This window comes from Amyelois transitella, chromosome 7 (assembly GCF_032362555.1).
Source record: "Amyelois transitella isolate CPQ chromosome 7, ilAmyTran1.1, whole genome shotgun sequence".
Taxonomy (NCBI): Eukaryota; Metazoa; Arthropoda; class Insecta; order Lepidoptera; family Pyralidae; genus Amyelois; species Amyelois transitella.
The window spans coordinates 5,850,671-5,862,426 of NC_083510.1; the positions used below are offsets into that span (position 1 = coordinate 5,850,671).

An 11,756-nucleotide genomic window follows, 5' to 3' on the forward strand; every position below is an offset into this window, starting at 1 on the left:
ATAAAATAATGCACAGTACTCTTTATGGAGAGTGTGAACGGCCTTGATCAAATCGGAGTTATCCTAGCGTAAGCTTAGGTCAATGACATTCTATGTAGAGAGGAAATGAATGTGGATGAAACAAAAGAAGAATACAGGGATCCTCCTTTATACCCCTCCGAGAGTAAATATTTTTTTTTTACTTTTATAATCATGATTCAAGCAATTGAATATATTAAGTGTAAATAAACTTTACAAACCATTGCACTGCTCAAAATGAGATCACCCTAGGAAAGACTGATGGCGGATGGTGGTGTGAAATTGCATTCTTTACCACGCTCTTTAGTGTTTTTGAAGTCAATCGAATATTAAGATTTAAACATAATGAAGGCATAAATTTTTAACTAAGAGCTTTATAAATCCCATTTTAACAATCAAAGATTTTAAAATCAAGGAAAAAAAGTATGCTTGGGTGAGTACCTAAATAACTTTAAATTGCAGGCATACCTACATACTTACTGGCAGTCCTTTAGTCACTCATGTTACTGAATTGCTAAAATTTATTAGGATTTAATAGGCTTTGGACGCTAAACAATCCGAATCACCAAATTATTTAAGTGAATATAATGTGCTATGGCATATCAGATAAAATAAAAATAAAACATTCAGCACCAAATCTTTTTAATCAAAAGCATTCATTGACAATTTGTACATGCATAATTACAAACGAAACAAATATCACAGAATAAGGTAACAGATGTTATATGAACAAACGTTTTATCTAAATTGTTCCATTTACAGAACGTCCATTATTCACAGGGTTTCGGCTTACACTAACCATCGTAAGTTGAACTACGTTAAAATCGTAATAGTTCCTTATTCGTCGAATATGCAGGTCCTCAGAATAATAGATATAATTCTATAGGGGTCTGCGTTAGCGGCCGGCCGACGATCTTCTAAATATCCTTTCTTGTCCTCCGAGACCTGCCTCGGAATCCTGACGCAGCAACTTCGGTTGGCGACACCTGAATCAAATAGTTTTATTATACGTGACTTCTTGGATTGTACAGGCAACCGCATATTGCGTTACCTTGCACAAGAACTGTATAATAGAGACGAATTCACAATGTATTTGGATAGGTTGATATTCTGTTGACCGTACTATTTACGGTTTATGTCGATAGAAATATATGTAGCTATGGATCTGTTCAGCATGTTAATTATTAGATAAATATACAACCTTTCATACGTCTACAACATAAAGGTACTTTTCTACATGGCCTATTGTAAAAATTATGCTCAGTTCGACTTTTTCATGTAACGCTTTTGTGATATAACATATTAAACAATCAGGCAAACCTAGGATCTCATATCTTTCTACTAAAAAAATAATAGTAAAAATTAAACACTGTCAGGGTGTGTGCTGTAACGCGCATACGGGGAAGAACAGTTTATACAGTACCGATACATGTTCAATATTTACATTAAAATTTATTATTATTTATCAAAACCCTAATCTGATATCTGTCCAATTAATCGTAATTATAATATGATTGGAAATAATCAGCTTAACCAGTAATCAGAATCGTCGTGAATTGATGATCATGCTTTCATGATTGATGATCTTCTAAATATCTCTCCTTAGGTCCTTTCATAATTTATCACCGCATAGTTATAGTAAAAATAATATCCACAAAAGTCTACATAAAACAAACACAATAAACTAAGAACAACATCAAATATTTTGATGACGCTGAAAAACGAACCCTGGTTTCTCATTGTGGCGGTCTAGTGTACACCTATTTAATTAACTCCTGTGGCATGCAGGTGTTTCGATATTTCTTAACATGCTTTTTTGCCAGAAATACTTACTTTTTTTTTAATAAATTTTGCTTATGAATCTGAAATAAATAACGTGTTCATTCAAGAAACATCTGGACTCAGTTTGCAGAGTATTTTAGGTCACCATGTTCTATTCTATTCCGGAGAAGTTTCGAAGCAGGAGCAAGGTCATTAAAAATGTATTTTATATAACATTTTGAGCTTATATTTATTAGCATATTATTCAGTGCCCAGGATAGTATATATCCTTATTGTACTGTCATGAATATTGCAATGATTCAAAGAAGTTTATTTTACCGTGATTATACCTACATCAACATACAATATTAATATTGTATATTTTGATGTAACATGTAAATCTTTAGAAAATTTGTATAATTATTGAATGAAGCATACAGTTATGGGGAACATATTACACTAGTTCGGCCGCATAATCTTTCCTTTGTAAATACGACTACGTTATTTTGTATTGAAACTAACGCAATACAAAAGTTAACGAACTAGTATTTTTTTGTTGAATCACAAATAGAAATAAGTCACAAAAAATTTACCAACGCGAACATAATAAATTTTACACTGAAAACTGCATTTTTATCAAGCTTTCTTCATAGACCGTGTGTTGCAGTTCGTTCATCTGTATAACATAATAGAAAGGTTACTGACATACCTACTGTATTATTAGTAGTCGTAATGACCTCGGCATCCATCAGGGCATGATTTTCATGCGGTGGCGAAGGCCCGCGGGTAAAAGCTTATCTGATGCATGAGGCGTGTCATAGACATTCAATTAACTGATAACTATTTACAAACGCGCCAAACTAACGTTTGTCCGCGACTTCGTACGCGCGACGGTTTGTTTTTCCTGGTCCCATGGTTTTTCCATTTTGTTTCCCATGGTTCCAATTAGTGTTAATACTTTTTGTCTACTTTAAACTTTTAAAGGAATGTATGTTCAAAATTTAAAAAAGGGCATCCAAGAGGAAGATATGGAGTGACTCATTCTAAATTGCTGAAAACCACACGGCGCACCTTTAAATAAAATTAATTTTAGAATAACCTATGTCAACTACACGTCAAAGGTAGCGTAGAAGAAGAAAACAAGTACACTCGTGTGTATTACCTGCAGTGAAATCTCTAATGTGAGGCATTCCATTCTTGCCGGTGAGTCGTCTGGCGTTGTCTGCCCCGTTGTTCGCGTCGTACTCGTTGATGTGAGCGCCGTGTCGACGAGCCAATTTGTCTATAGCTCGTTCAATTACCCTGTAAATTTGTATCAGACATATTTTTATTTTGTATAGAATATTTATAAATAGCTCCACATTTGCTAACGATAAGTTTGGATCGATCATTTTGAAAAATTTCAAAGCGCTGAAGGTGAGGTAGATGGATCCGAGTTTGAGGCTTTGTGTTCAACCACAATGACATCATTGTGAAAGGAGTTTTACAACATACTTAGTAGGTAACCAATATTTAATTAAATTATTGGGGATAGTAAAAATCTAGTAAGTACTAGTAAACATAACGTAACCAAGAAGGTATGCGGTATACATAAAGTTCTATAGATACATATATTTATTTTTTGGTAACCCTTGTTCATATGTCTGTGACACCGGAGGTCCCGCGTTCGAAATCCGGCCAGGGTATGATGAGAAACTAACTTTGTCTGATTGGTCTGGTTCTTGGATATTTTTCTATTTAGGTAAGTATTTTTATAAAATATAGTATCTTTAAGTAAATATTTCGTAAAACAAACTTTTAGCCTCGAGGTAAGTTCGCAATCTGGGTAATTTGTCCGGTATATATTTATTTATTATCTATTTTATGGCTTGAAAAATCAAATTGTATTTGTACATAGTATGTAGATACGTCTAAAGAATATAAGTAAAAGCTATAATCGCTCTAAAAAGCAATACAACGTATTGTTGTCGCCACGAAAATGATAAATTATTCTCCTTAGACAAGGGATTCTTTTTGACCAATGGATTATACGTGGTATAAATTTGAAAAACCCTATTTTCATTATATTTTGTAAGTGCTTAAAATTCCCCTAGAGTAGGATGCGTACATACCTAGGAATTTCCCAAAGGGATTCTTTCTATAATTTACAACACTTAAATCTAAACTAATGTTAACATAGTAAAACTCAAGAAACTCATAAAAGAATTTTAGCAAGAAATGAATAAATTCAAAATCCACCTTGCCGATATAAAATAAAACGCAATTATTTTAGGAGTAAAATGAGTTAATTTCTTATGGAATCTGTTGACAAAAGACACATAATCCGATAATCAGTTTTTATTTACAAAAATTCAGGTAGGTACTTGAAAGATGTTATTAAATTTATTATAGAGATTTTGAAACTTATATATATATGCACTTATAAAATTTTCAATTATTATATTATTCTCAAGTAGCAGCGTTGCAACAAGAATACAACAACATTTTCAGCGAAGCTAATATTAAATTCTTAGTTTCTAAAGTACCACATTACTTAAGATGAGCTTTTATTAAAATATTCATTAAACCATTTTTCCTTTTTCTAAACGGTTTTGGCCTTTAGCCAACATTTCAAATAAAACAATAATTTCAGATATTATTACGCCTGTAAGAGCCTACTTGGCAGTTTTCACAGGTTTTGTACATTAATTTAAGCACCTTCTGTGCCAAGTCAGCCTTTCCATTTTTATTAATAAATAATATATTTGTATATTTATTTATTAGAATATTGATAGGATAATTCAACACGGGACTAGGAGTACAAAAATTGGTGGTACCTTTTTGTATCGACTTATTCAAATGCAAATGAAGCCATAAAGCCCGCATTGTTTTTTCAATAACTTATGTACGACACGTCTATGATTTTCTTATATGTACATTAAATTTTTTAGAGCACCTAGTCATGCCCAAAATTAGAGCTATACAATTGCAACGTTTGAATGTTTTAATGAAACATTACTTACAAAATACCGTCCTCTTCCCTCATGTCCTTAGAAGAAAAGTAGCAGAAAGTGGCATTCCCTGGCCAATCGGGTACCGGCTGGGGTTCGAAGGTAGCTACCGTGCCGTACTCTTCCGCCAGGCGCGCCAAGATATAACGAGCCATCCACAGGTCGTCCGCTGCCCGAATACCTGGGTTTGGACCGACCTAAAATTTTTATGTCGACATCAATGTGTTTGGAAAATTTTGGTAAATAATTTAGATCACTAAGATGTATTTAATGATAATGTCATATACTTCCTATAGTACAGTCAAAGACTCGCTGCCCGCGGGGCCATAAAACTTCGGTGCGCTAGGGCGAGGGACATGCGATGAGTCACTTATCGATAACAGTATATCGATACCTACGTGCGCTTGAGCACGGTAATTAACTTTGGCTTATTTTACTTTTTCACAACATAAATATCTACACAATGTTTGCGTCGCGCGTGGGGCATAACTATGCCTGCCGTAAGGCCTGTAAGTGCGATAGAGAACGCGGCAGGCGGCGTCTAACTTCCACGTTTTATGGCCCCGCGAGGCAGTGAGTCTTTGACTCTACTACAGTGGATACTTTAGCGAAGAAACAGTAGGTAGTAGATTTAAAAAAGTAGTGTTTTATATCTAAACAGGTTACATTCTATGATTATATTCACTCATAATTTGTTGTCAATACTTCTCTTTCGATCATGTTTACATAACTAAGTACCTAAATCTTTAATTATGTTGTAGGACTTCTTCTAGGACAAAAGCGTTTTTATTAAAAAAATAAAAGTAAAGTAATTCATGACGAGACATTGGAAAAACGAGGCAAAGTCGAAGCTTCCCAGGTAATTGAAAAAAAGGACAAAGCATTAGCTAAGTTATATATTTACTAAACAGGGCTATTTTAAGCGGGACACATCATTCTTTTTTGTAAGACACGTAACAAATAAATTAGGAAAACAAAAGAAAATCTTAAAGCACGCTTAATTCCAGAATATTTTTAAGAATTCTACAAATGTAAATATAACACAACGATATTATCAACAATTAAAACTTAAAGGTAAAACTTCCTAAAAGAATGTTAGTATCAGTTTGCTAGAAGCTTGCGTTAAAATTCATGAAACAATTTTCGTTTGAGTGTTTTAAAGCTCGAATTTAACAAAAAGTAATTGTTTCATATTATTTTGTGCCCTTTTACGTTGTTTTATAAACGGAACTGCTACCGGGTTGCGCAATTTGGAGCGTGCAAAACTTTGTGGAAAATGCTTGACATTAAAGAATGGAACGAGTTTCTAGTTGCAGGAAACAATTCATTTTCTATATGCGAATAGATTTATCTGAATTTTACACTTTTCAAACAAACAAACAAACTTTTCACTAGAATTCTTACTTAGCTTCATACAATTTGACGTCGATCATAAAAGAGCGTATTAATTAACTTTACATGAAGCATGCAGGGCAGACCCTTTAAATCCGGCTCTGAACGATCGATACCTAAAAGTGAAACTACCTCTTTTAATAATTTTGGTTACTTACTAAATATGACTGTTCTATTAGCTGTGAGTTGTTATTGTTATTATAGTTGTTATAGTTGAAATGCCTACTTTCATGCTAACATTATAATATATACGCGATAGAAAGACAGTCTATCATTTGTCCGTCTGTAACATTTTCACTGCTAAACTCCGGTCTTGTCAAGTAGGTAATATGTGAAGCTCTTTTTCTTGAAAACCACACGGCATGGGGGAATAACAGAAACTATATACAGATTTACACGGGCGTAATTACGCCGCTAGTCGACTATATCACAAGGACGTATACAATATTGAATATTCAAATCGAACAGTTGCTGGAATGAATTAACAAAACCCAATTATATTTCCGCGAACTACTAATACATGGTCAAATATTATAGTATGTACCTGAAAATTCCATTGTGATGGCGTTGTTCCTGGATTTATCCCATTCAAACCTATTCCGGCGTAAAGGCAACATCTGTTGGAAATTGTTTAATTTAGATAATTAATGAAGGATTCACGTATTGGGCATTACTGTAGGTAACTTAACTACTTGGTTACCCTACTTATTTTCTTTACTTTAGTTTTGGGTTTCAAATTAATTTCTCTCTCATCTTTGCATATTCACATTATTCACAGTTGCACCCTCCACCACTTTACGTTGGGAGGCTTGTGTCCTACAATGTCCTATGAACACTTTTGATTTTAACTTTATCGCTTATAACGGTGTTTGAAATGTAATTACTTTATTTAAAATAAATTCGCACCAAATACCTCAAAATATTATTAAAATCAGTAACAATAAATTTTACCTTTTCGACCTTATAGTCATAAAGAACGAAACGCGCAACTCCCAAATGCATTTAAATTACCTGTAAAATGCCTCCATGAGGTCCCTGGCTACGATTTTATTGGCCCCGATTGCGCAGTAGTAAGGCCCAGGCGGGGCGGGGAACCCCCCTGCGGGCCAGCCCAGTGGACGCCCGTCAGTGGTGGTCAGGAAGAATTCCTGATTGAATCCAAACCAGGGCTCCTCTACTTCAGCCTTCTCCGTGAGCATCACGCAGTTCTTGCGGTAATTTGATGCTGATAGTGTAATTAAGAGTTACGATTAATATCTATACAAATAATAAATCTGTAGAAGGGTCAATTCTGTACATTGAAAATATTAAAAAAAAAAAAATAGCAAGGGGTGTTACTGGATCGATACCAAAGCCAAATATGTGATTAAAAAATTTTTTGTCAGTATGTATGTTCAGGCGTCAAGTGAAAACTAACTGTTCAATTTCGATGAAACTTGGTATAATTATACCTTATTATCCTGGGCATAAAATGGGATAGCTACTTTTTATCCTGGAAAAACACGTAAAAATCTTAATTTTTCAGTTTATGGGATCTTCTCTTACTAAAACATCGAAACATGCTAGGCGAAGCCTAGCCGTATTTGGGTCCGATAGATATTTATAAGATGTTATTGTCAGAGATACTCAAAATGGAGAAATAAACCTTCCACGCGAAGACCGACATCCGCGCGGACGGAGTCGTGGGCGGAAGCTAGTTATGGAATAAAACTGAAAAATACATAAGTAACTACCTGCCTTACGGGGTTGGTAGACCTAATAATCTCGGAAAAGGTTCCGAGGATAACTTTGAAAATGGCTTTTTGATGGAACTGTGATTGAGACAATGAGAAGACAGCCTATTCTATTTAAGTCGATACTCTAAGCGCAAAATAGAACTTTTTTATCGTGCAAATTTTTTTAATTAGCTTTATTTCCGTGAGATTCACTCATCCAGTTGTTTGTACATAGTACCGGCTTTAAGAACTTTTTGAATGAATAAGTTTATTATCTCTTTTTATGAGCCTATAAAATATTACGACTCATGAGATAGTCACGGCTTTGATGAGATAATTTCATTACAATGTTTCCTTAATAGATTTGTAATAAAATAGTTTTCTTCTCGAATAAATTTAGATAATATTGTATCATATAGTAATTAATAACACAACCTGTGCATTGTGCCTGGCAGACTATCTCCAGCGCTACTTACTTATTATTCAGCATCAGAAGACTCTCAGGAGTTCTTTTACACATTAATAATTACATTTGCTTAAATAATAATACAAGTAATTATACATCATATCTTATTATAGAATATTTTCTCCAACATTTAGAAACCATTTCTACACTTGAAATTCAATATTTTCAAAAAATGACCTACTATACTGACCTACTATAAAACGCTACGCATAAATGTAGCTCATAAAATATACTTAGCAATTTCATAAGCCTTAAGTTGCACCCATCTACAACTTCAGGAAAGCAATTTGAACTTACACATTTAGTGTGGAAATCATAAGACTAAAATAAATCTTTGAAAATTAAGTAGATATTATGGTTATTTTTAAATTATTTAAGCAGTAATTTGAAATACCTAGGTAAATTTCTTTTGTGCACGTTATTTAAATTGTTCATTTCTACGGGTAAGTTTCCATAGAGCAATAAAGCTTATAACTTCTGCCGAGTTTCAATGGAAATTAGTTCCAAAATTATTTGAAAACTCAAACTCATTCCGTGGTTCAACTGCACTGAACTAACATACTTGTTACACTCACTGAGAATGTCAGGACAACCTTACTTTATATCAGTCTTATTCATATTTCTTAGTCTTATTCAGTTATCGTGACATTTTGTAACATTATAGTAATTAATATTAACACGTCCTAGGAAACAGAGTATGAATATGGATGAAGCGAAGGAAGTATGCAGAGATCGTGGCAAGTGGAACGATGTAGTCTCTGCCTACCCCTCCGGGAAAGAGGGGTGACTTTATGTATGTATGTATATACGTCCTAGAGAGGCCTTGTCGTCCACCACAAACTTAAGGTGGGAAAAATCAGATAATTGTACCCTTTTAATAAATTTGTTTCATTAATAAATACTTACGAGTTGGTTGGTAATTATGAGCATATGTATCAGCCAAAACCATAATGTGGCTGCCTCGTCGAAACGGATCGTGGTAAATCTTTTCTGGGAAAATAAACGTGTCCGAATTATCAGCGGACGCCTGCCCGGTATTACTGCCGTCAAAGTACCAAATTGGAAGATCTGAAATAAAGATTAAGGACTTATACAGATATATATAATTTGTAATTTTATTAGGTGACTGACTGATCTGGCTAGCCATTCTGTAGATTATTTTGGAAAAAAAAATGTCATTGATTTACTGCAGCCTCAGATGGTGCAGGCCGAAGAAATCCAGGCACTATATGCGAGGCAATGGACTTAATCTGATTATATAAATATGCAGGGATATATGTAGATATTGGAAAAGCGAACCATGGAGTTTGAAGTAGTTGTAGTCTAGTAGTAACTATTCCTCATCATTCGTTTATCCTACTAATGGTTTAAGGACATAATGAGGACATTTCCTCTTCCGATAAGAATTAACTGTATATAACGTATTCATGTTAACGTGTTCGTAGGCTAAACGATTCTCAAAAAACAGATTCAAAACGGTTTTGCTTAACGTCACTATGAAGTACCAAAAGCTACCTAAGTAACAACTCGAGAAATACAACTATATAGCCTTTTTATTCAATAAAAGAAGTAGATATATTAGTAACTACTATCAAAAACTTTTAACATTGCGTCCTAGCTGATCTTTAAACCACAAAGACAAGAATGATTGTTACTGACAGCGAGGTTTAAAACCTCGTCACTTACAATCACTCTTATTATATTTTCGAATATTTTCCTCGTTACCTACACAACAGACCCATAATATATAAGGATGTTTGCGCAAAACTTTTCAAATAAAATATAATTATGTTTTGAACTGTCGAAGGAAGTCATGAAGCGTGTCCCATTATGGTTTCTGTCAGTAGTTTAAACAACGAGTAAACATAATTTTTCCGTAGTCAACGTCATCCGGCTTACTTTCAACGGAATGTAAATAACCTACTTAAAAATATGAAATGTAATTAGATTAAGTAATATGTGATTTTTCTATTTTGTATTCAAATATTTTAGTCATTTTTATTCATTTGAAAATAAAAACAAAAATACTTAATATAAAAACAATGTAATCGAAGAAGTAATCAAAGAGTATAAAGAACACAAGTATCTTTTAAAGATATACCTACCTTTATGGCTTTTAGGAACAAAATCGAATGTTCTGTCTTTAGATCTGAGGTTTATGCCTGTTCCATCTACCCATACGTAGCTTGCGAGGATCGCTTCACAAGGTACCTCCAGGTCTTCATACTTCCGCATAGCAGCCTTGTTCAGGGCAATAGGTGTGGAATTCATGATTACGGTTGTTTTGCCTAAATTTAATGCAAAATTGCAATAAGTATACAGTTCTAATGCAGTATTGTCACAGTTTTACAATAGTATGCAAAAGAAGTATGCAAAGTTCGAATATAATTTTTAATGTAAAAATTTACCTTCTATTTGTTTAATTATCTATAACTTTAAATTTGTGTAAGACAAAAATTTTGTTAAACTAAAAGTCGCAAAAAGACAGAAGTGTCACATCTGTCATAAATAAATACCTACCTATACTTTTTCGGAGTTTCTTATCTTTTATCAAAGTCATGAAAAAGTTTTTACTAAGTAATTTTAAATCCTTCAATTTAGATTGAATCAATGAGTAAGCACCCTCGATTTCTTTTAAGTTTAATATAAAAATAAGCTTGTTATCATGTCCACCAATCTTTTAATTAATAATATATATAAAATTTCAATTTATGTACCTAAACTTTTAGAAATGGTAATGTTTAAAAACTTTTTTTAATATCTCCTGAAAATATGGTATGAAACTAATGTCCAAAATAAGGTTTAAATACTCTATAATTTAAGAACTTCTTGTCATTTTTATATCATAACAATACTTTTAATATAATGTAATAAAATTTGTCTTGTGATATTTTTCTATTTATTTTCTTGGTTATTACATCTGGATATAAAAATTAAACATGGTTGTTTTCTGCACGGTTATGAGAAACAATTTTATAATAATGATCACAATTTTATCAGTAAATAGTTTGCCAAGTGAGAGCTTTAAACGACGCAAACGCGGAATTTTTGTACCTGAACCAAGATCCCTTACAAGTAATCGCACTGAAAGTACAAACATGGGACTAATTCCAACTGAAGTTTCTGCTACGGAGACAAGTAAAAAGTGGCGAGTTGGGAGAGTAAGCCGAAAGCAATATGAAATAGTCAACATGATATGGAGGAAAACAAAAGTATTTTTAGATACAGAGACTACTACATCTTCTTTGATCAAAGATATCAAAACATATTTAACACCACGACCGACCAAAAGAAATACTGAAATATTCCACCGCAACAAACCGACAGAAAGTTATATAGAATTTTATTATTTAGATGAGATTGATAAACCTGTTGATATCGAAAAAAATCGTTCAGTACATTTAAATGTTGAAT

The 11,756-nt window shown here is 33.3% G+C and overlaps 1 protein-coding gene across 1 annotated transcript; it reads right to left on the bottom strand.

Annotated features, from left to right (window-relative positions):
- Positions 1-643: 643 nt before the first annotated feature.
- Positions 644-10,613, bottom strand: LOC106132647 (glutamine synthetase 2 cytoplasmic). Its single transcript, XM_013332116.2, has 7 exons — positions 10,448-10,613; positions 9,249-9,410; positions 7,173-7,386; positions 6,706-6,778; positions 4,782-4,966; positions 2,942-3,081; positions 644-1,004 (listed from the first exon to the last, which is right to left on the bottom strand). Exons 1-7 carry the CDS (start codon positions 10,611-10,613, stop codon positions 856-858), a joined length of 1,089 nt encoding a protein of 362 aa, XP_013187570.1. The 3' UTR covers positions 644-855.
- Positions 10,614-11,756: the final 1,143 nt, after the last annotated feature.

What these genes read in the sequence shown, in the direction of transcription:
- LOC106132647 (XM_013332116.2), bottom strand. Translation starts at nt 10,613, where the DNA reads ATGAATTCCACACCTATTGCCCTGAACAAGGCTGCTATGCGGAAGTAT. An exon ending in TCATAATTACCAACCAACTC is followed by an intron (nt 7,387 to 9,248) that starts GTAAGTATTTAT and finishes TTACACTATCAG; the next exon opens with CATCAAATTACCGCAAGAAC. An exon ending in AGGGAAGAGGACGGTATTTT is followed by an intron (nt 3,082 to 4,781) that starts GTAAGTAATGTT and finishes ACAAATTTACAG; the next exon opens with GGTAATTGAACGAGCTATAG.